The sequence below is a fragment of the Anopheles moucheti genome, chromosome 3, assembly GCF_943734755.1.
Source record: "Anopheles moucheti chromosome 3, idAnoMoucSN_F20_07, whole genome shotgun sequence".
Classification (NCBI taxonomy): Eukaryota; Metazoa; Arthropoda; class Insecta; order Diptera; family Culicidae; genus Anopheles; species Anopheles moucheti.
In genome coordinates this window covers 82786272-82814182 of record NC_069141.1, presented here as the reverse complement: position 1 = coordinate 82814182, position 27911 = coordinate 82786272, and the positions used below count along the sequence as shown (strand labels likewise).

The window sequence follows — 27911 nt, the reverse complement described above, 5'->3', positions numbered from 1 at the left end:
GGGCTAAAACTAAATTTTGAAATTTCATAATGGAGTGTAGCGCCCATACTGCTGCTCCCTGGGTCCGGTAGTAATTTATGTGTGCTGGATTAATGTACCCACGCCGGGTGGTCGAGATTTTGGCGTTTTCTTTTCTTTTCCCTGGGTAGAAGTGGGGTCTTAGAAGGCTCCACTTAAACCTGCCAAACTTGCGGCAGAAGGTCATTAATTAGCAGGAAGACAAATGTTAGCGCCAGAAGGCGCGAGCGCGCGGCAACTTCGGTGAGGTAATTAAATTGATTTGTTTTTCCGTTGATCCTCTTATCGTTCGGAAGGATATTTGGTGTGTTTTCGAGGCCGACTGGCGGCTAGTGAAAGTAGTAGTAGGACTCTTTAACGCCAGGAAATCGTTTAAGATAAGGCAGTTTAAAGCGGCGAACCTTCAACTCGGATCGTTAGGAATGAAACATATTTCCTGCGAGCTTTGTTTTAAGGGCATTCGCAAACAGCCACAGCACGCAAACCGAAATCTAGCGGACAATTATACATTTTTATTACATATTGGCATGGGCGATGGGCAAGTGTTTCCTTACCGCAAAAACCACCTCCCCTGAAGCACCTTTTCGTCATGGCTTGTTGCGCCTTTGATTCCCATTTCCACAACATGCCGTGTGTTTAACAACCGTTGAAATGAATGCTAATATTGACTTTTGCCTAACCACTCCATCAAAACGCATCGCGCTTGCGGTTTATGGACTGTGTGCCGTTTGCATAAGCACCCACCAGGAATGACGGATGCCATACAACATCACATGCACTCATCGTGCTCGTCGACTGTGTGTGGTTTATTATTATGATTATTTCGTGAAAAATCTACGCGTCTGTTGGGCTCGCGGTGATAGGGCGGCAGTACGACATCGAGGCATGACATTTGAAAACTGCTCATCGTCAAGTGTCGCGTGCTGGAAGTCACCCTTCCATTCATGGCCATAGTGACGAACCAACGGAAAACTGGACCGACTGGGAAAATGTATGTCTAGCAATGATTAAAATGAAAATCCCTTTCCAACCTTTAACCAAACCCTTGCTTAGCCCGTCTTATTTGACGTCTAATTTTCATCCACTCGCCTGTGCAGGGCTTTTCATTTTCTAATCCAATTTTGTGAACGTAATAGAAAAAAAAACACCACGGAAAAACGAATTCCCATTACGAATGTGGGTGGGGCTGTGGTGTTGTGTTTGGGGAGCTTGCGTGTGCATGATGAACTGTGATTTGATTCCATTCCGACCCGTAGGGTTGCGCGATAATAATCTAATCCCATGCGAATCGCACCAATTTTTTTTTCGGGTTGCGTACGGTTTTGTAATTGTATAATGCTGCTCGTATCGCCGTTCCCATTGCAGCCCTGTTCTGGTGCGGGGAGGGTGAATGATGGCAGTCATAATTGGGGTTTTGGCCGGTGTGTCGTGATAAACAGCGAGGTTTATTGTTTTTGTGGGAAAGGAAAATCTATTTGAAACCAATTGCACCTGATTATGGACCAATTATCTGTGTAGCTTTGGGGTGTAATGATTTTTATCTGCGGTGTTTGAAAAAAAAAACTATCCAGCTGAGACTGTTAGCAACCATAGCCAGATATCATTTCTGTGGAGAGGAAATGTTGGGTAAGGTCCACATAAGCCATTTGCTTGCCTTTGTCCGATGTGTTACTTTTTCTGCAGATTCTCTTCGAGATTGAAGAAACTTGGAAATATTAAATAATTTTGTAGTGTGTTAAAGGTTTCTATGATCACCATTTTTTATGAGATTTTTTTGATATCTTAAGAATTAAATATGTGACTGGTTAATAACTCATAACTTCCATTAACAGTTTTTTTTTAATATTGCTATTCTTTGATGCTCGAGAATTTCCTCTTTGAAAGATACATAAAAGACCTTTGAAAAACGCAATCAAGTAGTCGAGCTTGTTTTCCATTTATAGGCGGAGATTTTTCTCGAGATACCGAGTGTATATCTCCGCTTGAAATCAATTCACGTAACAATTGTATCATATCTGCACTAAGATAAGATTGCTCACACGTTGCACATTATCTATCGATGCAACAAAAACCAATTGCCGGTGCGGCCATTAAATCATTTACCATCATAAAACCCGGTGACACGAGGAATTCAGCGCTGGCCTAGTTAGTCGCCGTCATTGTTCCATTGGCTTAGCCAAAGGAAAGCTGTAACATGAAATCGGCCTCAAACAAGGCTCAAATTGTCCTGTGTGTGTAAGTATGGCCTACAACGGCCATTATGTAATAGGGGCCCACCTCACCACGAGGTGGTGACAATGGAACCACAACAACAACAAGTTCTGGTGGTACGACAACTATTACCTTTCTTCGGCTCGTTTGCAGCAGCCCGGGCGGCACGGCACAAGGTGGTGCGGTTCGTTTTCAAACGCGATTCAACATACAATCGAACTCGCGCGGGGTTCGCATGGGTGACATACCGCGCACGGGCACGGGCATTCAATCGAAACCTGAGCGCGCACCTCGTCTGGTGGCTGGCCTCCCGCACAATCCTCCTTCGCCGGTGAGAGGGAAAACAGTGCTGCCAGTTTGCACGAGAACATGCACGAGTGTTTACGTTCGGTCATTTACGCCAACAATGTGTTGGCTGGCCCTTCAAGCCGCACTCAAACCACCTGATCCAGTCCAAAAACCACCACTTTCGATTGTTCGGTACCGATTAAAACGAAATAAAAACCGTAATAAATCGTTCGTCTATTGCTTCAGGACGGAGTGGTACGACGCCGGGTTTTGTCCACCCACCGCATCGCGCAGGCATTAAAATGTTGTACCGCGGCGCTCGCAATGAAAACAATGGTGCAATGTTTTGAGTGTGCGGTCTTTGTAAAGTTTTGCTGTCGTCCATTTGGTTTGGTGCGGCGTCCCGGAGGCTATCGTTGACCCTTTTTTTTTTCGCCTCACTTCAAGTTTGAAGAAAGGGCACTTGCTTACCATGCAGGGGACATTCCATTACTGAGTGGAAATTCTCCCTAGATCTCCATCCTGGCCTCCTCCACCCTTATGGCATCCCATCGTTTAGAACGCATTACAGATCGTTTCGAGTGAAAATGGTTTCAAATGGAATTGGAATTGGAAAAACGTTTCGTTCCACTTTCGCGCAATGGAGCGGTTTCGTCCAGTGCACGAAACATGCTGACAGTTTGCCCATTGGGGAACGTGTGCCATTTTGTGCTTTTCCATTGATGGCTGTCTGTGGCGATGCTCCGTTTGGGGTGACCTTTTTGCGCTGCTTGTCGTTCGAAAGAGGGGACATAAAACGCTAATGACTTTTATTGTTCAACACTTTTCCACCCGGTGTCTGTCTGTCCGGTGCGGGGTGATACATTTTATAGCTCAATATGTATGTGTTTTCTTGACAAAATTGCCAAGACTCATGAATTTTTAGCTCCTTTGTTTATCGCACAATGTAATCACGGGACAGTATGGAGGAAAGCTTTTCGTTTTCTTAAAGCTCGGAAAATATCCCAATAAGATCATTTTCCAGCCAAATTACCACCCTCAGGGGCATTTGTCGAGCAATGAGCCGGCATCGGAAAGGTAGACATGATAATTTGACAATAAATAGCCCTCCCCCAAATGGAAGAAATGGTGTCGATACCGTGCACGACACACTGCCTGTCTCGAATGTACAGCAAGTTTGAACTTTTCTTCACGACCGAGGGATGAAACTGATTGAAAGGAAGCTAGCCAGCGCTAACCTATCATTTGAAGGGCAACTTCACAACTGACGCACACAAACACACTCGCAGCAACACATAGAAAGCACGTCGAAGATGATGATTAATTCGCTTCGGAAGTCACGCACGTGCGCTTGGCCAGTGCTGGAACATTGAACAAATAACATCACCCAGCGTGGAGGAAAGCGATGGAAATGTATACATTTTCTTTAAATTATTATCATCAATATTTATGTCAGGTCCGAAACGCTAAATATTGCCCTTTCGGAATCAAGTCGTGGGGGTTTGCTGTGCGTAAATGAAAGGTAGTGAAAATACTAAGCTAGCTCAATACCTGCCCTTCTTTACATAAGCGCTGAATAAAAGAAAATCCCAACACCCCAAAATTTGGGACTTGCTTGAGTGAGCGAATTACATTGCATATTTGATTTTGTGAAAGTAAAACGAAAATTAAAAATATGCGCAAAAAACACACACACAACCTTTCGCCCAACCCTTGGGTAGTTGCAACGAATTGGTGCGGGAATTCGTACGGGAAGTTATAGTTTTGCAAAACAAAAACCCCGAAAAGAAAAAAAAATCACCCCGAACAGATTGAGATGAATAATGTTAAAACAATAGCGGCCGTATTCGCGCCGTACTACAATTAATAGGTACGGGGTTAAATTGAGTAACAAAACTAAACCGCAAAAGGAATTGTTTCGCCGTTCGCTGGTTCGCAACACGCGTCCGCTACCAACCATCGATCCTGGGCCTTGCTCTACTTGCGCCGGGTGAAAGATGATGGCCGTGGACAACCACGGGCTCAGCGCGGATCAGATTGGATTCCGGTGAAAGTTTTCGCCTGAAAAGCGACCGTTCCCTTTTTCGCGTCCCGCGTGCAGTACCCGCGGGGCCCGGTTACGCAATGTACCGAGAGTGTGCGAAAATGAGATCGATTCCGCATTTGGGGATGTATCCCGTACCCGTGTCGGATGCACCGCTCCGGGCGCACCTTCGTGATTCGAGGTGATGATCGAACTGACGGCCGGATGGGTCCGCTTCTTACGGCACCACTCATAAGCCAAACCAACACGAAGGGTCGCGAATTCGCGAATGGAGGTTTGACGTACGTCAAGCCCAATTTTGGCATGATCATTTGAAATGATCTGCTAAACCGTGCCAGAGCCCACCCCGGTTGCCCTGGAGGGTGTTGGAAATAATGAGTCGAAATCGATTTCGCAAAACACCTCGCTGGGGCTGGATGTGTGAAGGGTCGTACAGAGGGTTGCCGCCCTCCTATCCGACACAGGTGGCCGGTCAATGATTGTTAGGCCCGGCAAGGGTCACGACCCGCGGGGGCAAACCGATAAAAATCAATCAATTCTCACCGTTGCCTGTTGCCAATTATTTGCAAACCAGCATTAGATGGGTCTCTGCAGCCGGAGCTGTTGGACAGCGTCATGTGTACGATAGTCGCGCTAGCGGCGGCCCTCCAGCGATGTCAATGCCGCTGAGAGCTCTAGAGCACCGGGGCACCGACGAAAAGCACTGACTTTGGTCATAAAATTAATTCCTGCTGTGTGAGTGTGTGTCGGTGTGTTTCTGTTCGGGGGCAGCATGGAATGATTCCATCAGGTCGCAGTTTCCTCGATGCCTTGGATAGGGAATGAGAAATAGCGATCAAACAGATTGTTACAGAAATTGACGAGCAGCGAGTTGCAGCAGGCCGTGGAGAAACATGTGAGAAGAACCACTGTTGCGCCATCAGCTAGCTGCACACTTGCAAAACAAACACCATATATTGGTACGATCTGACCTAAATAAAGGCTCCGGCCTGGTCACAAAACCCATCGTGAGATCCATCCAAGTGTGCGCATTGTCGACTTTGCCCGCTCACGCCAAGATTGGCAGGTTACCTCCTGCTCATTACGCCGCGCATACATTGATCCGATGACTGATCGACAGCATAATATTAGCTCCATTTGTAGTAGTAGTCCCCAATGTCTGGATGATACAGTTTCCAGCCAGTTCCTGCTTGTCTTCTCTTACAACACTCCACTAACCAGCTCATAGAGACATAACTATTGCGCAATAAATCAAACTACCGATCGGCGGAAGCGTACTACACAGAGTACTCCGCAAAAAAAAATGTGCCTTCTTTTTCTTGTGGCCACTGGCCACCTTCAAGCGTGATGGCTTCAGTGTGTGGTGTTACACACAAAATAAACCGGACAACGGAGAGCGATTGATTTGACTGCACATCGTTACCCAATTACGTCTCATAAATAAAACATAACGCATGTAAACAGAGAAAGAGGCCTTTCGACGGCCAGGTTGAAGGCCCAGCCGGAAGGCACATTTTCGGTGGGTTTGGCACTTTGCCGGGTCATGTTTGGAAGCGAAAAGAGAGAAGGTAATCCGTAAGTTATGCCAGCAACAAGGTGCTGATGCGGTATAAATTGGGAAACGCTGGATTGGAGATGGGTTTCGGGCCAGCTGATTAGGGTTTCGTGGCAAGCCTCTGGATGTCCCGAGAGAGAGAGAGAGAATAAAAAAGAAAGGCTTATGGAATGCATCTTCCAATCCATCGGCAAAGGTTGTAGAACCTCAAAAAGAGTAATTTATTAAGGCTCCTTTCGAGGGCCTTTCAATTTGGGGTGAAGTGGTTTATTACCTTTAACTCGACAAAAAAAAACGCCTCACAGAAAATGGACAAGAAGACGGAAATGGTTGTTGAGTTTTATAGCGCGAAGTGCCGTAGTTTGTGTTAAGTTAAAAACCAGATCGAATCGTTATTTTTTCCATGATTTAAGGCGTTTCGGTTGACTGATATTTCTGCGTATTGTACGAATCAAAACCACACTTGAGGTGTGGAGGTTTTTTTGTTCTATCCAATTCGCCAAGCTAGACGAACTCCATCGGCTAGGTTCAAGGTGATGGTGATAGTCTGTATCCACCCGAGTTCCTTAATGCGCCTGATGGCGGAGTTGAAGGCTACGTTGGCAAATATTTTTGCACCAAAGCACAGGAAGTGAAAAGACCTTCCCAAAAACGCCACCTGTGTAGCATTTATATTATATTGATCGTAGATTAGAGATAGAGACTTAAGAGCTAAGAGTAGGTGTAGCGGAACTGTGCTGGGAAGGTTGCAATAATTACTAACCACAGAAGCAATTCACCAAAAAGGGAAACAATTCACCACACGAAGCTAACGTTGCGAGTGAATGGACCGGAGTCCGGTTGATGCGGTGATTGTTCTTGTCAAATGAACCGTTTGAATGCCACTGAATGCCGGATTTAGAAATTGTCTCCAGCTGGGTGATGGTTGGTTTTGGGGTGGTTTTTTTTTTATTTCTTCCGTCGCATTGAGGTCTCACCTCCCGCATTGGGTGGTCGATAATTTACAGTATCCGCACAGGACAGCTCGTACTCCACTATTGTTCCACGCGGTGGGCATTCGCCCAATTCGTTCTGTCCAATTAATTGATAAAATGAAGAATTCGAATCTCCGCTTCGAATCAGGTTGTTACAGACGATTGAACGGGCACGATCGGATGGGGACAATTGGTGTGACTGTGTGTGGTGACATCGTCACCATCATCATCATCATCATCATCATGATCCGCACCAATTCGCAGTGGACATTACGTACCAATTAAAAGCATACGGACGGACTCAACGGAGCTGCGAACGGTTCCTCCGTTCCGGCACGGTACATTAGGTCCCTAGCGGAGGTGCCGGGTCGTGCTGAACTAATTCTACGAATATGGCGCTGAAGTTCAGCCATAAAAACCGGTTCTCCGATCTCTTCAGCCCATTTGGTGGCTTTAATGGACCCCGGGCATTTGCCGAGCGCTGGTTCTTGTTGTGGGCTTAGTGCGCTTTTGCTGCGGTCACTAGCCTTCAGGTTGGTTGGTTGCTGCACATAAGCACAAGCAGTGTGTCAGTTTGTCAGAGGGGTAGATTTTTTTGTTTGTTTGTTTCGCCTTCTGGTTGGATGCTTGCTTGGAGCCATTGACCATCAACGCGAGCCGTGGAAACATACAAATCAAGTACTTTCATTTTTCTTTCCGTTCGGTGTTCGTTTTCGGGGTGTGCAGAGTGGCGCACAGTGTTTGTTGCCTCGAATGGATCCGTTATTTTCAATGCCATACACCCCAATTCCAGGTGTTACCGATGGGCGAGACAGATGGGGCGCTGTAAAAGAACTGGACCGTTTGATGGAGAAACTTGCCTCAATCGCGCCAAATACATTTTAAAGTCTTATCGAACGTTTTGCATCTCGCACGATGCATTTGGACGAAATATACGGCTCTGCATCTCTGTTCTTTAATGACCGTCAGGGTGACGGTGTTTTTTGTACGGCCTTTAGAAGTCATTCCCAACGCAGCCACATAAACCTTTTGTCCGATGGTGTTGAAATGAAGTAATTACTTCGCTATTACGTGCGGTTATGTGTCTTTGTACTTCATCGAAACCTCGCCTGCTTGATCTTAAATTCGCGTGCTTCATACCGCGTGTGAAACATTTCCGGCGGAAAAGGAAAACATTACACGAAAGCCACGGGATGGGGGACGAACGTCTGGGAATCGGGGTTTGACCTAAAAATCGAGCGATACTTCAGATACTTGATCTGTTTGGTAAGAAATTTAGCCAATCTGTCCGGTTGCTCCAGCCGTTCTTCGAAGACCTCAGATTGCTGCTTAGCTCATTAATCGAATTGAGCTACTGTTCTGCCACCACCGCACCAAAGAAACCGTTTAAAACGAAGGACCATATTTTTCTCACCCACAGGTCCATACTCACGAGCACCTCCTGGGGGCCATAAATCGAGTGTCTCCATTATGTAGCTGACAGCGATTAAAAAGCTATTTAGCAACCGTTTTACCCTCGGCACATGATCACGGTAAGATATAATTTATTTTGTCCACCGTCCGGTGTGCTACTGGACGGAGGTGTTGAGTTATCCGCTGTGGAATGTTGATTTTTTCCTCTCTGTGTCTGCTTGAGGGGACCAAAAGTGTCCTTTTAAAAAGACGTTTCGTAAAATTTGCTAAAACGAGTTAATTTTAATCGCTTCTGGATAAGGGATTATTCACACACCCGGGGATTGTTTTCGTGTTCTGCCAGCATGAGCAGCAGATCGATGCGTCTTGTCGGGGTGCATTAATGGTTAATGGGTGCGTTGATTTGGACTTTCATTAAAAACACCATGAAATATGGGGTTCGTGCCTTTAGATAACGGCGTTCCGAGCAAGAGAAATATGATGCAATTTCATCATGTTGCCGGATCATTAACAAAGCATAGCAGTGTGACTTTTTTACATGAATTATGCAGCACTCGTGTTATGTGTGTTATGAGTAGGAAATGATTTCCGAGATTTCCGAGAAAAAAAAAATCAGAAAAGAAAAACTCGTAGAATTTCAAACCAGCATAATAAATAAACGTTCGGTTACCGGTGCGACGCTACGCCTTGCCTGGCGCCCTGTTCCTGTCAGCAAACACAGCGGGTCGTTTTGCGGTTCGTTGGTGGGTTAATTAAGTTCTCTTTTTTACCGCCCCCTGAACCGTGTACCCACTCCCACGGCGATAGTGGTGCCGCTGGTAGGAAAAATGGAGAAAACTTAATCGAATTTCACCCGAAATTCTTCTCCACATTCTTCGCTGCTGAGGACTGTGCTGGCAGAGGGTGGCGAAAAATTGTTAACTTCATCCCTCACTTTCTTCAGCCGGCACCGGCATGGCCGAATGCATAGAAAAACCCCCTATTCGGGCACATCTTACGATCTGCATTCGGAATCGGCGATGCGTTCCGTACCCGTGTGCGGTTGAACATTGTTTTAAATAAATTCACTAACGAAGCGATTTCACGGTCCGTCCGTTCCAGGGGGGGGTGATGCAGACGATGTGGCGTATTCGGTGCAGTCGAGAAGAAAGCTTTATTGACTCGCGTAAGTGTTGCGGAGATTCGCAACTTCCAACCCAGCGTACCGATTCCGATCTTCTGTACGATCGTACGATGCGATACTAATGGTTGATGATGATGCCGATTTGGAGGCAACCGAATTTCTGGCCAATGTTGGAATGTGGGGGATGTTGCTGGGGGGGAGAAAAGTTTTCCACTCCCCAGGAAGCTGGCACGGTTGTGCGGAAGAGGCGTAAAGTTTATAGCAACCGTCCGGAACGAAGAAAACGCACCTCTTCGGTGCGGTGATTCAATTTCGGTACATTTTATGCCAGGCATTTTATAGAGATGCTTACCGCTCTAGCATTCGGTGCAGAGCAAATGATGTAATCGGTCGTATTTTAAACAGTCTGCAGCCATGGGCTTTTGTGTTGGTGGGAAAAAGTGAAAGTTTTCTTTTCTGCCGGCGGTTCCGCGTCATCTCGTGACATTATTGGTGGCGGTGTGTAGGTTGTGCCGCTCATTAGCCGGTTTCTGTTGTAGCGTTCGGTTCTGGTTGCTGGTAATGACCGGAAGAATGGTAGCAGAGCATGCTTTCCCCGGGCTTAGTTGGCAACTTTTCTTGCATGATCATTTGGCATTTCGAACACGGCCCCGAGAAGCAGTAGAACGAAGACCTGCTATTATGCTCAATATTGTTTGGTAGTCTCCCGTGAAGAATACGGTCACCCGGTTCCGTGATTGGCCGAAAAAGGTATTGAACTCACTAATGAAGTTGGCGCTGTTATAAAGCGTCTCTCAGCAACTTCATGTCCTACATTCAACATCGTGGCGTGCTGCTTTTCTTCACCCTGCTCCTACCACTTCCTTTCCACCGTCCGTGCTCCCTTTTGAACTTCCCCACATCAAAGCGTGTCCGACCTGACCGAAACGTGACCACGTGGCGGCAAACGGTAAAATCACCGGAGAGACGGAGCACGTTATGGTGTAAAAATTTGCACTCATTTAGTTGCGCAATTGTTACGCAAACACCGGTGCCGATGATTTCGTTGACCCTTCGGCGGGTTGGTTGATATACGCGGTTTGTTCTGACGATCGGCGGCCTGCAATCCCTTCGAATCTCAAACTTTCAGTTCGAAATCATCATGCTGCCTCGGTACTGGCCATCTCTCTCATTCGCTCTCGAGCGCGCGCGTGTGTCCTTGCCAATCGATGGACATACGGACATGTCTCACCGGTTCATAACCGAAAAAAGGCTACTTTCGAAATTGTGCAGCGGTAAAGCCGAACCGGTGGAAAGTGGTAACGGAAAGCGTTAGCAGTTGCATTGCAGTCGTGTGCATTGCAGGCGGGCGAAACCTTGTCTGATTGTGGGGGCCAGTTTTGGCCTTTTTGGTAAATGGTGAGATTGAAGTCGAAGGATTTCGGGCGACTGAATGGTGCTCCAATTTGGTGGAGTAATTTGAACGTCGAACAGGTATTCTTTGCCGCAGGAAAGTTGATTCTTTATTGCCGCACCAAAAACGGGGCCCCGCTTTGTTTTTGGAGTGGAATTTTTCGCAAAATTATATCACACAGCATGCGTTGCAATTTTATGTTTCCAACTGGTTCAAAAGTCCTTTCCATTGTACGTCTAGCAAACTTCATCCAAAAACCGACAAATTGCCAATGGAGCAAAGGAGCGAGTGAAAATTGTCCCCATTTTGCAAAGGAAAACATACCAGACATCCGTGAGTGTAGGTAGAAATAAAAAAGTTTTGATTGAAATTTTGTGTCACTCCCGCACTCAGACAAACAAAAATCCTCCCAAAAAGAGCGAAAGTACCGCTGGCAGTTACGTTGAAGTTTGTTGGAAACAAATTCGGGCAGTATGTTTGGGGAGGGGTTTTTGTTTACGGTAAACTCACCCCTACGAACAAGCGAGAACTCATGTACTGTTGGGGTGTAATTCCAGTTAAAAGTTCCGGTCGGTCCTTACATACCTGGAAAGAGGGGAAAAATCATAGGAAAAATATTAAAGAAAATGTTTGATTTCGTGGTGAGAATAAACAAAAAATGGGAAGTTTGATTTGGAGTGGAGAATTTTTAGGCAACGGCAGTTCCAACCATCAACAAGCATCAGCCGAGTGAGCGTGCAATGAGGCTCAAAACGACGGGAGACACGAATCGATACAGATTCGTTGCGGCTGCTGGTAGCTGCAAAAATTCGGTCAGTTCCGCTCGATGAGTTCCCAACAAGCGCAGCATTGGTACGGTGTGTCGCACTGATGACTCCATCATGTGTATGGAACAGGGTGTACGAGACGACGTGGAAAGCGAAAGTGTTCTTTGTCGAGGCAAGCTTCACCGATGGTGTAGTGACTCAATGGACCGTAAGTTTGGTTATGTCACAACCATTGGCAACCGTTCATTGTTGGGTTGAATTCCTGTGAGGTTTCGGAAGCTCTTAATCTGGACAATTGACAATGAACTGCCCGAATAGTGTTGCGTGTTGGGTGATACTAGAAGCATCAGATTTGAGGAACATCCCTGCAAAAGCTTTTTTTTCAATCAAGCATAGCAATGAAGTCCTCTCGTGCACAGTGAGTATTAAGCCATAGATTCTAGGCACAATCACCATACTCGAGTTCGAAGAACCTTAAATCTGTCACACCAACGTCCGGCGTATGGCGCATTTTTCACCGCTAACACACCAATTCCATTCACGATCGGTTGAAATCGTGTGCAATAAATTTATTCGCCCACGGGCGAAGGATAGCGGAAAGGTCCACACACACACTAGCATTCTCCTTCTATGGCAGCGCAACTCGGCAATCGGTGGTTTGTAGCGACCACCAAACAAATGCCGCCCGCTAGTGCGTGGTGATGGCCGTATCGCAGGGGGGAAAGTGGTTCAGAGTTAGATTTTACAACGTCACCTGCGCATTTACCCACACAAACCCCCCCAGATCAATGACACGAGATCCACGGGCGAGTCGAGTACGAGTTGCAATGTACGTAGTACTCGCACCGTATGGCCCGAGGCACGTTACGTTTGGGCTTTGGTTTGACCCGATTTGTGGAAATTCTGGTGCGGGAAGTTTAGCGCAAGTTGCGTTCAAGCTACTCGTGGGTGGTTGTCTACAGATTGATGGCGTGATAGCTTCCAAAGTACTTCCAAAGTGTGCTTAGATGCTATCACTCAGCCGACATTTGCCATCAACAACTCGTCATCACAAGTCGGGAGTCGGGAGTGTCGTGTGGGAGTCGGGATGTGACTGACCTCGATGTCAGTGGGACAACCGTTAGCGTAATCGTTCCGCTGCTTCATAAACTGGAGCATTACCGGTGGGGACTATTAGTGAAATTATTTAACCAAAACTCGATCGAAAGTTTCATGTGCGCCCATTAGCAGCCCACGAACTCGCCATCAGTTCCGCAATCTGTCTTGCTGGGGTGTTGCTAGATGCTGGACCAACCGACCAGCCACCCATCCACGTGGTGCTACAGTGTTGAGGTTGAGCACGGACCCGGCAATTAACCTTCCGATTCCCTAACCTAGGCCAATCGGTACCCCGTGCGTTAGACGTTTAGAATGTGTTGAGCTTAGCGGATACCCAACGCACGATTGCGGCTAGTTGCATTAATAAATATTTATGCTCCCGTCTGTGCCTCACCCCTGTACCTCACACTCATGGTCAACATTCACGGTCCGTACACTGCAGTGGGCTGGAAAATGGACGTGCAAATTCTACCATAATGGTGATTATGCAGCTAAACTGGGAGGGTAGACAAGCGTGCTTTAATCCACCACCGCTACTGACCGGGCACTACTGACGTGTATGCGTTTCGCGTGCTCACGGTAAACGACGTCTCGAACAGACGCGGGCAGCTGGTTCTACAGCTTGTCTATGTAATAATCGTAATAATCATCATTTAAATAAACTCAATGTGAGTGAAATGAGCTTCGGAGAGGTGCAAGAACAGCGTGCACATTCGTTCTGTTCCGTGCTGCGGTACGTGTTCGCGCGTGGGATTATCAAACTGCCCTTTTAACGATCTTCAGCTTCTGTTCGGTAATTTTTGTACTAACGATGAAATACTGTGGCAGTCGCGTCTGGCAATGGGAAGCTTTGCTACAATTTCACGCTACTCGAATGTAAGATGGCGAATAGCTTTATCAAAACATCCTTGAGCTACGAATTGCTTTTAGGGAGCTGGAGCCACATGTTTGTGTGGGAGCGATATTAAAATTAGCAGAAACTAAAGCCGTCCTTGAGGATGATTATTATTGCGAGACTGCTACGGTCGGTGTGACTTTTGATTTATATTTCCGCACTCGAAGTTCTCGAAAGCGGCGTGAATATATGGTCATTGTTTCTTTTCCAACCAGAATGTTTTTAAATCGTGACTTTTCAAGGAACTGTGTTTGCATTCTTGCGCACAAAGCAACTTAATGATAAATATCAGCAGAATGGTCACACACAAAAAAGGTGTGGATCGCCAAGAAATAGTCAACCGAAAAGGTCTTTAAGAATTTAATTTGCTTGCAGTGCAAATTTTTCGTCATTGCTGTCGTGAGCGATCTTCACCCCATTCACAATAATTGCCCAAATTTTGTCGATGATCGCACTGTACGATGCGAGTTCAAACAAACAAACTCAAAACACGAAAAACACTGCTGCAGAGGTTTATTATGTTTTTTGTTTTGTGTTAGCCTTCTCCCGAAAGTAATTCGATCGCCAGATCGTTCACAATGTGATCGGCTGTGTGTTTTTTTTTCGTCTTGTTGCTCTTTTCGCGTACAAAACGCTTTGCTCACCCCAAAAGGTGAACTCATGTTGCCGAACAAACAAACAACTGTAGCTAGCAAACCAAAGGTTGCACTGGAACGTGGAAGGGACGGTGCCGGGGCCGGCAGCTTGTTTCGCAGCCATTGCGAAATAGTTATTGAATTTAAATTAGATTGTGCAACCGGTTGCGCTGGATGGTGACACGGTGCGAACCGTTAAGGAAACCGAATCCCTGCAGGCACATACGACCCAGCACATTCCACAACCTCCGAGCTGGTTCGGGGCAGGAATTCCCAGGAGCATGCATGGTGGCCTTTCGAGGACACGACAGCGGGTCTGTTAGAAGCTGTCGGTTTGTTTTTTTGCAGGAACTATTTGCCGTTCTTTAATGCCAGCGTGTGTGTGGGGGATGTACTGGAGATCTTGTTTTGGAAAATCGATCGAATCAAGATCCGTGTTCTGCTCAAGGGAACAACGAACGGAATTTCCTTGATTTCACCGATTGACAATCGAACAACCTGTTGGGGTTCGTTCTAGGAGGTCGTCAGATGCTGTGAAGTGCCGCATGGTGCAATCACTGCATGGGAAGGAATGTAGCAATCGGTATGTTATTTTGTTGTTGGATCGCTTTCGATATCCCCGAGGTGCCCGAATGGATTGGAGGTTGATTACCGACGGGTGAAGTTAACTGTCCGACGGACAGAAATGGCCAGGCGGCCCGAATCTGGTTCAAGGTTGCACTGAACAACGCGGCAAACAAAGCGACTGCCGGAGCGTGAAAGTTGTCCCACGCGAGGCTTCTCGCCAGTGAGTGTCCTGGTTCGTTCGAGCTCCACGATTAAGTAACCGCTGTAACCGGACAGATAGTGCGAAACGTATCAATAGCACAGCTAACCGCAAAGGGCCAAAGGGTGTACCTTTCCTGGGTTTCGGTGGCCAGACAGTAAAACGGGCTCTCGTGCCAGCCAGTGCCAAGAGGGCACACCGCATTCAAACTCGCTCGGAGCACGCGATCCATGGAGCGTACGTTAGATTGGATTTAATCGTAAACGTTAAGCATTAGCCATGTGACGGTGGGTAAAGTTCAAATAAAAGTACACCGCCCCGCAATGCAGTGCCGCCGGTACACGATTGGAGTGGAGTTCTTACTGTCAGCATGCAATAAACGATAGGAACTTGGCGTCTTTTTATGGGCATTATGAAGCATTTCGAAAAAAAAACAGGCAGGTGAAATATTTCATAACACCTTCGTTCCTGCAGGAAAAAAAATCCCATTAAGCTGCTTTGCATTCCGTTTCCAGCCAGTGGGATGAGAACCCGAGCTAATCATACGAATGTTCGGTTGCACATATTAAAGGTGATGGAGGAATGGAGCGACCGTGCGCTGTGAATGGTTCGTAAATTTCACACCATAAAACCAATAAAATCGCGTTAATTTGGCCCTGTTTCAGCAGGAGAAAACGGTTTTTGAGCTACCTTTGAGCTACGGAGCAGTAATCAACTTTAATCGATTTATGCTCAAGTTCCGTGTCTCGCGCTAATGCGGTTGGCACGGGAAATGTATGGCTCCACTCGGAGCTCGGAGCAAGTTATGCAAATCGAGCACGATTTAAAGCCTCTTAGCCGATCGCACGAAAAAACGGGAGTGATGAGTTATGATTGAAGATTTCGGTGATTGCAGCTGCACTAGCCGAGTGACCGATTTGTACCGCGCACTAATGGGGTGGGCCGGTGTTAAGAGCAATTAAACGTTACCGAGCCGAAGAGAAATTCATTACGCCCAGTCTCACCGTATTGGCTAATGATTCGCTGATTTTGCTTCAGTTTTCTGCTCTCTTCGCGCGTTATTACGTGCCCTGGGGTGACTTAAACACGCGAAGACATTTCAAATCCACCGCACAGAACTAAATGAGGGGGGTTTTGCGCTGTAAACGTTCTTAATGTCTTTTCGGTAATGCGACATAATTGTTAGGTGTTAGTTGGATGCAAACTTTACAACATCAAATGGCAAACGAAGGCTGCCGGACGACTCAATCATGCACAATTTCAGCAATTTAAATGACCGTAACGGCCAAGTTTAATATGTTTTGGCGCATGGAACAACAGTGTGCGACGGAACAGTGGTGGAAAACAGACCGTCGCCGAAACTGTTGATGCATATTTAATGGCAGATGCGTTGCGATATTTCTATTCGATTTGTAGAAAAAAATGCGTTAAAATGTTACCTATTACCTATTAAGACATAATCATTGTCTTTTTCTTTAATAACTTTGTTGGAGTGTGGTGTTGTTATTAGATTTTCGTTGAAATTTACAGCAATGAGAAATGCTTAAAATTTTGTCTAATCGATTTATTCCAGCTGTATTATGAAAATCTTTCCATTATTTAGATTAATTTTCCCATATTGCAAACTGCTTTTAAGCTTGTAACCATTAATTTCAAATGAAATTGACTGCTTCGTGCATTGATTAGTGGCTCACTTTCGTTCCACATAGTGACACAGTGTAGGCAAATATGCGTCGGATGTGGTCAATTAACGATCGTGGTTGATAGTGGGCTCCAGCCATCGCTGTTGGTGGTCGACCGTCATGCATAGTTTCGACCGGGCCGGATATTGCCATCAATGCACCAGTTGTTTCTAGCTACATCAGCCCCGAGACCCCTTGGAGTGTTTCGAAGGGATCTAGTTTGAGCGTCGGGAATGGCGTAGCAGTGGAACAGAAATCAGGAACCGATGCGGAACCGGAGTGCCAAGTTTCACGTTTGCCATTTTTCCTTTCCTTCTGAGTGCATGTTTTACGGCGACGAGCGTAATCCAATAAAAATAGGCGAAAAATGGAACTAACGAGCGGTATTGTCTTCTTTCCAATCTCCTTGTCCTTGGGGGAAGGGGGGGGGGGGGGGGGGGGGGGTATCAATTAAGCGACTTTATATTCGTTTCTCCCAATATCTGGAATCGCTGACTAGCGGTGAGTGATTGTAAAAACTTAAATTGTTTTAAAGTAATGAGCTTCCAACCCAGCTATTGTATGAATCTCAACGTCAATCTCAATACCTATTCATATATTCCTCCCAAAAAAGGAAGTTAAAATTTCGGTACGCGATAAATAAAGATAAAGAAACTCACATCGGGAATGATAAAAACTGGAGCTACTTTTTAATGACCGTTCAATGTGCAGGGAAACTGGTTTCCCCGCAAGGAAAACAACACTGCCAATTTGTTTTGCGTGCCGGTTTGGGGGTTGTATGTATTTTGTTTTTGCCTTCATTTCGTACGTATTGTCGAACGCCAGTTGTACCGGTACACGCTGGACACCGTGTGGCTAGGCAGCCTTCGAACGGTCGGTAGGGTTTAGTAGCATGCAAGAGGAAGGCAGCAAGAGGAATGCAGCATAAATTGGTTGGCCTAGAAAAGTGTTGAACATACCGTGCCAGGTCAAAATCTTCGTCCCGGTGACTAGCGAAAATCATAGCCCCAAGGAAATGGTGGTGAGGTCTTTTTTGGACACCGCTGAAGAAAGCAGAAGGAGCATGTGTAGGGTACTGCTTTATGGTGGTTGCGATTGTCCGCTCGAAACAATTGGAGGAGATGACTTAATCAGCAAAGGCAAGACATTAAGCAATCAGCCCGTACGCTCCAGTTATGATTTGCTAGCCTTCGAGCTCGAGGTGGGCCATGTTAAACTTGTCGAAGGCTAATTGGGTGTTAACACTAAAGACTGGTCGAAGTGAGTACATCTAGTGCGCACCTCCACAGCAAGCGCATTCCAATGACAACTTCCCCAGTACTATATCATTCTAATATCCACGCCTTTATTTATTGCTGATCTGACAACGGTAGACAATGCGCTACATTGTAGTACAATGTATGGACTTCCAACTTCCAAGTGCAACCAGTTATTTCCAACGTTCCGATTCTTGACCGTAGTAGTACTACAGGATACGTACAATCAAATCACTACGGAGAGAGATTTTGCATTTCTACCGCACTGTAGAAACCGGTCAAGCTCAACGACAGCGTATCCGTACAGTTAAACCGGGTCATGCAGGGTCCAGGTTCCGGTTTCGACGGCGACCCACAGAGCTTTTCAGCATTGAGAATGTTTAAAACAAGAGAAACAGATTGCTACACAACGTGGCGCATTTGGGGGAAAACCACGCAACGTGTTGTTGTTCCCGCGCTTCGTGCAGTTAGAACTTGACACCTGTCTGACACTACGATGAGTTTAGCTGAGTGGGAAGAAAGGAGGGAGAAAAAAGCGCCGTACAATTCTGTCATGATATTCACTTCAATCTGTCACGACTCTTCCGAGTCACGATGGTGTTTTTGACGCGAGAAATAGACTTTTTCGGGTTGTTTTGTTTCCCATTTTGTGGTTCCATTCCACCAGAACGTTCAAACTAAGCTGAACCAACGTTGACGCATTTCGTAAGGCGTGTAGGTAGAATAACCAGAAAAATCGACGAAAAAACGGGTAAACCTGACCTAACGCAATGACGCTGGTGGACACACCAGAATGTCCGATTGAAATAAATTCCAAACGCTACCGTCAAATGTCAGCCTGACGGTGGTTAGCTCCAAAAGTAGGCGAACTACATCGACACGACGGGCGTCACAGCGAACCGGGAATGCGAGAAGTCCCACTGACACAATTAACGTTTTGGCTGGTTTTGCTGTGGTCTGTGTTCCATATTTTGATGTTTGATGTCCGGTTCTGCCTTGGGAACCTGTTTTTCGGAAAGGCTTGTACCAGACGGGAGCACAGAACCAGCATCAATACACAATATTGAGGAGTGAGTAATGGAGGATTAGTGGAGGATGGTGAGCTGATTAACTTATTTATCTTATTTTATTTGGGATGGCGTTAAAGCGTGCACAAGGGAATATTTATTTTTGATTAAACAAAAAAGTGTTTGTGGTTTAGAGGCACACGACGCAGACAATGTTTTTACTTGGCTGAGAAGAAAAGCTTTTATATTTAGCCTCTGCATTGGGGTTGTTGCTTGGTGTAAAGCACCGTTATTGATGGAATCGAATCTATACGAATTGATTTTTATTGGGTAGATGTAACTAGAGGGTACGAATTTTTGGGCAGAGGAGAGAAAGTGAGACCGAAGAGAAAACTGAATGTGCTGCGCTGAGGAGAAAAACTGTTTTTTTTTTTTATTATTGATGATCATCAGCAAAACAGTACGAGCAGCATGGGGCGTTAATAAGTTAAACTTTTTAGCATCTTCCGGCATGCTGCCGTTACTGTTTCCCATTCTTACCCCGGTCCGGTATTTGTTTTATGCAAGCTCATTAAAGCGCTATTGATTGTATCCTCATTAGTGTCGATCGATGCGAAAAGGAAAAGCACATCTTGATCATCGTGCTCAGTCAGGTGTGTGGGGAAAACGGAAAACACACACACACACACACTCAATAAAGCGTGATCTTTGCCGCTTAAACTGACTTGAACAAAAAAATGGGTAAATAATGCTCCGTTTGCCCGGTTTCCGTATGGACGAACCGGTGTCATCCGATATGCATATTCATGAGCTGATTTGAAACGAAAGCAATAAACTTAGCAGGCGAAAGAGTTTTGCTAACGGTGAAGGAGAAGCTGCGCCCGTGCCGTACGGGCTCGTGCTGTGTTTGTGAGAGATCAACAAATTATGGCGTGACTAATAGGTAAAAATCAACAGCAGTGTTGTTTGTTGATAAATGGTTGCAGTGTGGTGGACTAGTGATCATTCATACGTACACGTAGCCACGCATGCTGTCCGTTTAAATTGGGGCTTAGCTTTTGCGTCAATTTCAGTGACGGCGTGTGTGGAATTTAAAGCTGATGTGCTGTTCATTCGCATACACACTTTCTTTTGCAATGCAAACTTTTAGAAAAGATGAGAAATTTTAAACATTTTTAGTGCACTTTTCATGTTTAACAGAATGTCCAACTAATGAGTACGACATCACAAACAATCTCGCACTACCTCACGTGATGTAATCGAAAATATTATACAACAACATAATGATTACTGATTTTCCGTACGACATCATTACAATAACTCTTATCACAAGAAATAAATTTTGCCTTTCGAAAGAAATTGCTTCCTCGTAGCAAACGTCGGTATGTTTCCAGCAATTTTCCATCGCTTTTCACTTTCCCGCAAGAATTATAACCGTTCGTCTGTCATATTTAACGCATCGTTCCCAGCATCGTTGCATCGCAGCAGGCTAGAGATAAATTCCACGAAAGCGTTTCGAACGTCGGCTCAGAACGGTTGGGGAAAATGATGACGCTCGTCCGTACCCGTGGAAGGCGAGTGCGACTCGAAACAGCTGACGCTCTGGCTGACGATGTGCAGCGCTGTGGGTTTCGGTGCAACCAGTGCCGTACGGGATCTTCCGGACTTCCAATTATGGAGCCAGCGGATGGAATTTCAACCTTCCGGAATGTCCGTAAACGAAACGCTGCGGTGAAAGAGCTTTTGCTTGCATCGAGATTTCCCTCGAGGGGGGAAAAATGTTTTCCTTGTCTCTGTGTGTATGTGTGTGCGTGCGTGCTTGCATTTCCTCGAGAGAGAAAAAGAATGGATGGAATGGTTGGAAATGGCTGAAGAGCTCACGCTTATCGCATTGCAACGTTTAATGAGATTATGTCGTAGATTTAGTGGAAATCTTACAAACTATCATCGGTCGGAAGCACGGTGCAGCTCCATAGCTGAGGTACCACTTTGCGGAAGTTATGTAAATATTACAACTCACTCAGAACTATTAAGTTTACTTATGAACTTCCAAATAGTGCGATAAGTTACCTGCAAATACACAAAAAAATAAAAGAAGTTTAATAAAGTTCTATTGTAACTTAAAAACATGCTATAATAATTGTAAGTTGAATAATCATAATATAAATTCTATTTCCCTTCCGTTTAGTGCCACAAATAGGGACGTGGTTCGCAGTATTTATGAGCCACCACAAAGCTCCTTTCTCAAGTAGATCAATTTCCTACACCCTTTACGTTCATTAGGTGCTCCTGCATCTCGTTAGCCCCGGTACGTTCCTGTGGAGGGCCCAACAATAGACCCATATCATGCAAATTATTATGACCCTTTTCGCAAATTGACCACCGCATCAGCAGCAAATGAGGCCCCGAAAGCTTCTATCCCCCTAACGACATATAAATTGACCGGCGGCTCTATCAGCTTGGCCGGTGAAGAAGTGAACGGGTTATACAATAAATCGCTTAGTCGTTGGATAATGCTTGGACACCAGAGCGACAAGGCGTTCCAGCCTTTACAGTTCCGTGATGGTGCATTAAACGATTATGCATTATTGTTTTTTAATAATTAAATTACAATCCGAGCTGGAAGGCGTACGAGCTGGACGGCAACGCGGGACCTCATTTGACGGACGACTTTGGCGTGCGGTGGTCCCATTTCCTTTTTGCCGTGAGTCGCCCCAGATTCCAACATTCAACAGCCTGATCTGGAGCAATAATGGTGTGATTGGAGCTTGTGCTAATGTTGCACCAGGTGTTCTGAGACGGTTCTCCCACGGTGGCATGCACGCTTGCCATGTTGCTCACGGTCCGGTGGTCGTGTGTTAGGCGACGGCGGTTAAGGTACCGATATGGTACCGCCGGGGACGTGCTCCGTTGTGGCAATAGGTCGCTGTTAGCTGTGTAATCTCACCACTAATCCATGGTATCGCTGATTGCACCCGGAGCAGTCAGTCGAAGCCGCTATTTGTGGCCGCTACCTGTTGACAGGCGAGAATTCTCAAGCTCGGAAACGCCAATTCTGATCCCTTTCTAAGACCGTCCAGATGGTGAGGAATCTTAAGGGGGTCCTTTAGCTAACCGACCGTAGTGGTATCCATAACAAATGAGCTACAAGCAAACGTGAGGTCATGCGGTTGGTGGTGGACGACTACCGGACTCACCGGAGTACGAAACACTTTTTGCCAGATGTCAAACCGTGGATCGTGTGGCCACTGCCACCAAGATGCTGGCTCGGAAACGGATCAATAAAAAATAAACCGTAACCGTCGACGAGGAGTGGGCACTCGAAGGCGTTCTATGTCACGACATTTTATTATTTTATTATATGGCGTATAATTGTGGCGTAGCACCAGCGGCTGCTGCTGCTGCTGCTGCCTATTTAAGCTTAAAGCTCAATCGTGGACGCCTTTCGATTGTTCGATAGGGTTGGTTTTTGTTGTTGTGGCTGTGGCTGCTGCTTACGTTAGGTATGCCCATACTACCCTCCTCTGTGGGATCGAACGAGTCGATACATTACCGTACGGTTTAGCGTTTGTTTTCAGTTGGCTTTCAAGATCGTTCACTCGGCCATAAACCTGGCGTGTTGAGAAGGAAGCCAGCAAGGTTGGAAAAAAACGTTAAAGCGTCGTAAAATTATGGCTGCAACCGAGTGCCCACCAGTGTGCCGTGAAGTAACACTTTAAGCGAAGTTCTAATCGCTTCGCTGGACACATTTCGTGGCCAATTCTCTATTACATTCAGCGGTCAGTAGTGCTGCTCTTTTTTTTCTCTCTTCGAATGCAAGGGTAGGAAAGCTCATTACAAGAAAGAGTAGAAGTTGTTTTAGTACACCACCATCAGAAAAAGAACCAACCATCCGCTTTTTCTACTTGCTTGCTTAAGAGGAAAAACTGGCACTCTCATCGTAATTGCACGTGGAGCACCAAAAGGGCGCAATGAAGTGCAGGAAAATACTCCCATAATGTCTTCATTTGTTAGCCAAACCGGTACGCTTGCACGGGTAAGTGAATTGACCGTCTGCCAAGGACCGATACGGTGGACCACCCAAGCAACCGGCAGGATGGAAACAAATGGATTAATAAAGTTTGTCATTTTTCTTGCACTGCCACGTCCGGTGAGGGTTTTTACTTTATTTTATTTTTTGCCCCACAAGCTGTATTCGCTTCCGTGGAGGGACAGGACTTTCTGTGCAGTTGGTGCACAGTTCTTTTTTTTCCCTTCGCTCAACTCAACATGCTCCAACAACTTATCCGCCCGGTGGGAGTTTAAAAAAAGCGAGCCAAGAAATGAACAACTGTATTTCCTTCGGTATGCTTTTGCCGCCGGTTCTCGTGCTGCTTTTGTTTGCTCTCGCTCGCCATGAAAGTGCCTGTTGATCGATAAATCTGTACAGGTCGGCAAGTTATGGACGCGCTGTTGGTGGTATCGGGCGACAATAGAAGAAGCCCCAGCGCTACCGGTTGTCGGTCCAGGCCTCGAACGAACCGCGCTTGACATTCGCTACACGTTTGTTAGCTGTCGAAAAGCAAAATATGTACGCGTACGCATTTTGCGGCAGAATAAACATTGCACATTTCACGGGTATCGCTGAGACCGGCGCAACGTCGCGACCGCGGAAGTTCAAAAACCTCCGTTCCGTTCCGAAAGTGGAGATCGATCGAACAGAAAACACTCGATGTAACATCTGTCACACGTACGATGTATACAGGCGTTTAAATAGACGATGGGACCGGAATGCTAATGGTGGTACCGACCGGGTGGAGCACACGGACCGAATGAAACGTAACGTAAATACAGCAAACGAGAGGAGAAAAAAAACAACAAACCCTCCCATTCGATGTATTGTTCACTGTGCTCTCCATCAATGGACCGAAAATGACAGGCCGAACGCGCAAACAATTTGTTCCTTCGTCTATAATTGTTGATCGGTCTGGTTGAAAATCACTTGTACCGAATCGTTCGGAAAAGGAAAACGAAAGTGAAATGACGCGTCCCCCTCCCTACCGGCAGCGCATCCTCTTACCCCCTCTTTGTTCAACACTTTCAGTCCCGTGGGCTGGTGTCAATTGGGCCGTGTGGCATGGTTTTACAAGGGAGTTGAAATAATTTCCTAAAAAAACAGTTACATATTGGAGGCAGTAAAGTTTTCGTTGAACGAATGTCAACCTTATCGCATTACAAACAACGGTGAAGTTTTGCGATCTAGCTGATGTTTACCCAAACGGAACGGTCGATTTAATTGGGCATACACACGAAAATATTGATCTAGCGAAGAAGGGAAACATTTGCGATGAAATTATCTCACAATTATTGATTTTACTTTTCGAACCAGTGCTTTTCTGGATCGCAACGTTTTACTAGCGACACACGTATCTCATAACACAATCTCCAAACAAGCTCCAAAAACGACCACATTTTCGCCGAAAATTATGAAGTTGTTTTTCCCGAACGAGTGGAAAAGCTTTCTCGTTCCACTGTCCGTTACCAGCATCGTTACACATTCTGTGTTTTTTATTTTTTTTTGGTGGGAGAGTTGATGATTTTGTGACCGAATAAAATCGAAAAGCAAGCTTGGTTGGTTGGATAGAAATTTCTAAATGGATCCCTTTGCCACGCACGAGAGATGGCCAATGTTGTTTTCGACAAAGTTCATTTACACTCTAGCGCTTTATGCAGTGGATGGTAAACAAGAACATCAGTGTACGGGCACTTTCGTTTCGCTGAAGCGTTGAAGTTGTTTGGACATAGCATATGAGTATGTGAGTTTAGCAGGGAACACAACATTTCGTAGCATCGAGTTTGGAATCATGAGCAATGATGCTGATTGAGGATAAGTGTTGTGTTGGGTGAATCTGAACGGGATGTCTGGATCTTAAAACATTTTCAAAACTAAATAAATTAATCTGAATCCCTATGATAATGATTTATCATTCCTGTAAAATTTCATGTAGAATCTGACATTTCTTAAAAAGTTATGTCATAATGCTTTCCTATCCCTGATACACATGCATTCTCTTCAAGTTTTGGTTCAGGGGATTACCCCGTGTTGTAGTTACATATTTTAGTAACATATATCAAGAATTTAAGGTTGACATTTTTTGTAAACCATATTGGGGTAATGATATTTTACAACACAAATTTGCTGAAGATGCTCTGTAAAAACCTATTTTTTCTAAAATAAATGTTCCTTTAAAATTTATACCCATTTTACAGCAATGATCAGCATTTTGTCATCGTTCTTTTGCCATACTCAAAAACCAAAGGCATTTCCCGAATAACCTCACCATTTCTGTCTCCTTCGGGGCTCGTTTAGCTCGATAAAGTTGTCCAGCAAATTTAATGTCAGCAATTTAGTACGCTCGATTCACGGTTTGCTAGCAGAACAAAAACCGAAAAGAAAAAACGCATACAGAGCTGCAGAGGGTGCAGCTCCTGCCTCTTCTGCATCAGTTCCGGTGACTACACCTTGATTCGATGCTAAAGCAAAACACAAAAAGAAATACAAAACAACCGAACATAGTCCAGATATGGTGTGACCTTACGGGGTTTCGTTCTTTCGGTGTGTTCAGCACCGTGTAGCAAGGTAGTTTACCGAAACGCCTGCTGCATTGCTTCCAGATGCAAAGGAAGGAGATACAGAACATAGAAATCGCTGCAAGGAACAAACAGCGGGACGTACGGTCGCACCAAAGACACCCGGACCTGGGTGTTACTGTGTGGCTCGCGGGTGGTTAGTGTGGGCACCCCTTTAATTGCGCACAGAATGCAACGATCGTGGATCCGCAAAACCCCGGTACCCTCTGTGTGTGTATGCCTAGGTACGTACGAACACGAGGCCGATTTTATTGGGTCGCGAGATAAAGCGGACAGGAAAGAAGTAAAAAGAAATAACCAAACAAAAACAGCACCGCGTCTGCACCGTTGCAACCGGGGCGCTAATGGGACACACATAACCCACATTTTTATGCTCCCGTACCCGTCCCGACTCGGCTGCGAGGTCCCGCCGGCAGGTGGTGGACGGTAGGGCCTGCGAACTGCTTGGCTTGAAAATTGCATAAGCACGGAACAGTCGCGAGCCTTTTTGCGTTCTGTGTTTCGTACTGTACACTTGGGGGTCCCTTAGACTTGCACGACCTGCATGCGCCGAACCTTTTGCATAGCGTTAGGTTCGGTTTGCACTGGTACTGAACTTTCGGGTGACTACTTTAAGCTCCGGACGGCTCCCGCTGACTAGTGACCTTTCCCCGGGGGGCAAGAATGAAGGTGCCACATTTTATCATCACACACTGTTGGAGCGTTACTTATTTGTGTGCCGGAAACAGTACACTCTATCGCACATACACACACACACACATACACACATGAATAACAAACACTCATTTTCAGAAATTCACACCAGCTTCTGGTCACAGGGCAGGGAGCTCACCTTTGAATCTTCTGGACGTGTGTTGCTGTACGCGAACGCCTTCCGCCGCCAGGGCAACCACCAGCAGCATCCCGAGGGATAATATGTTCACACGATTTCGCCAGTCTATGGCCATGTTGGTTGCGGTGGATTTGCCTTTTTTTTTTGCTTCAAAAACCAACTGCACAAAAGCTTTTCCTTTCACGGAAGAGAAAATTCTATTCGTCACTTCGAGGGGTTGTGTTTTCTTTCTTCTGCGTGCGCGGACGCACGTCTCCCGCTTTCCTGGGCACCAAAAAATTTGTGAACGCGTTTCCGCCCTCTATTGTTGTCACTGCTCCCCGGATGCACCTTTGAGCACCTTACGCACTTGTACCGACATTCACGCACTGCGCGGTGGAAAAAGCTGATCGCAGCGAACACTTTAAAATCACACTCGCCAAACCACCTGGACGGACAAAACGTACTCCACGCGGAGGTCGCGTATTCACCACTTCCGTACCGGGACGGAACGGGCGAAGAGGAAGGACACCACACCACTGCTCGGACGAACGGATCGAGTGGAACTGCGCAAAATAATTCGCGAACGCTCGCTAGTCACCTTCGCGCAGGGTTTCGCACGATCGCACGATCGCGGATACTCGCGACAGGTTCGCGTACACTCGCGGTGGGCTTTCGCTTTTTTGCTTCTCGATCTATGCTGATCGCGCATGGAAGTAGGGAGTAGCTGGTGTGCGTGTGTCTGTTTTTGGCTGTTGTTCAAGGGAAGCAATGCGTGTGCGCACACGCCGACGGTCCGCTGGGCAATGAAAGCTAACCGAGCCGAGTGGCGCGTATTGAAGGAACGGTAATCTTTCAATTTCTTTCACCCACTCCGAAACCGGCGGACCGGCTCGGGCAGACCCGGACTTGCTGCGAAGAAAACCATGCGGTAGAAACGGGGAATTCGAAAAAGTAAGCCAATCGGCGGTTTTTTTTTTCATGATGCACAAAAATTATTGCAAAGATGTAAAAAGTGTGCAAGATCACTTTTAGTGGTACGGAAGGTTTGTCGCTTATTTTCGTATGTGAGAAATGAAATTTTCATGAGTATTTCACTAAATTGAGAGTTTCAGAAGATCACCTATTTTTGGTATTTTTCTATGTTGCTGATACAATTTAATTTAACTACCAGAAAACACATTACAATTTCGTCAATTTAATCGCAGTAGCCTACGTTACCACTCAATCATACATGCCACTCACGGGAGAGCTTTTTTCGCATGTGTAAAAAATGAGATATCTGGGTCGGATTAGTTGAGTTCTTTGCGGAGCAGGTTCGTCGCTTCGTACGCTCGCGCTCATT

At 46.0% G+C, this 27911-nt stretch overlaps 1 protein-coding gene across 2 annotated transcripts in view; it reads right to left on the bottom strand.

The window, feature by feature from the left end:
- The window catches only part of LOC128305385 (uncharacterized), a 77057-nt gene extending 50355 nt beyond the window's left edge, over positions 1 to 26702 (bottom strand). For both annotated transcript variants that reach the window (XM_053042792.1, XM_053042793.1), the window contains exon 1: positions 26588 to 26702. In XM_053042792.1, the coding sequence (XP_052898752.1) occupies positions 26588 to 26702 (115 nt within the window). The remainder of the gene's footprint in view (positions 1 to 26587) is intronic.
- Between the last annotated feature and the right edge of the window lie 1209 nt (positions 26703 to 27911).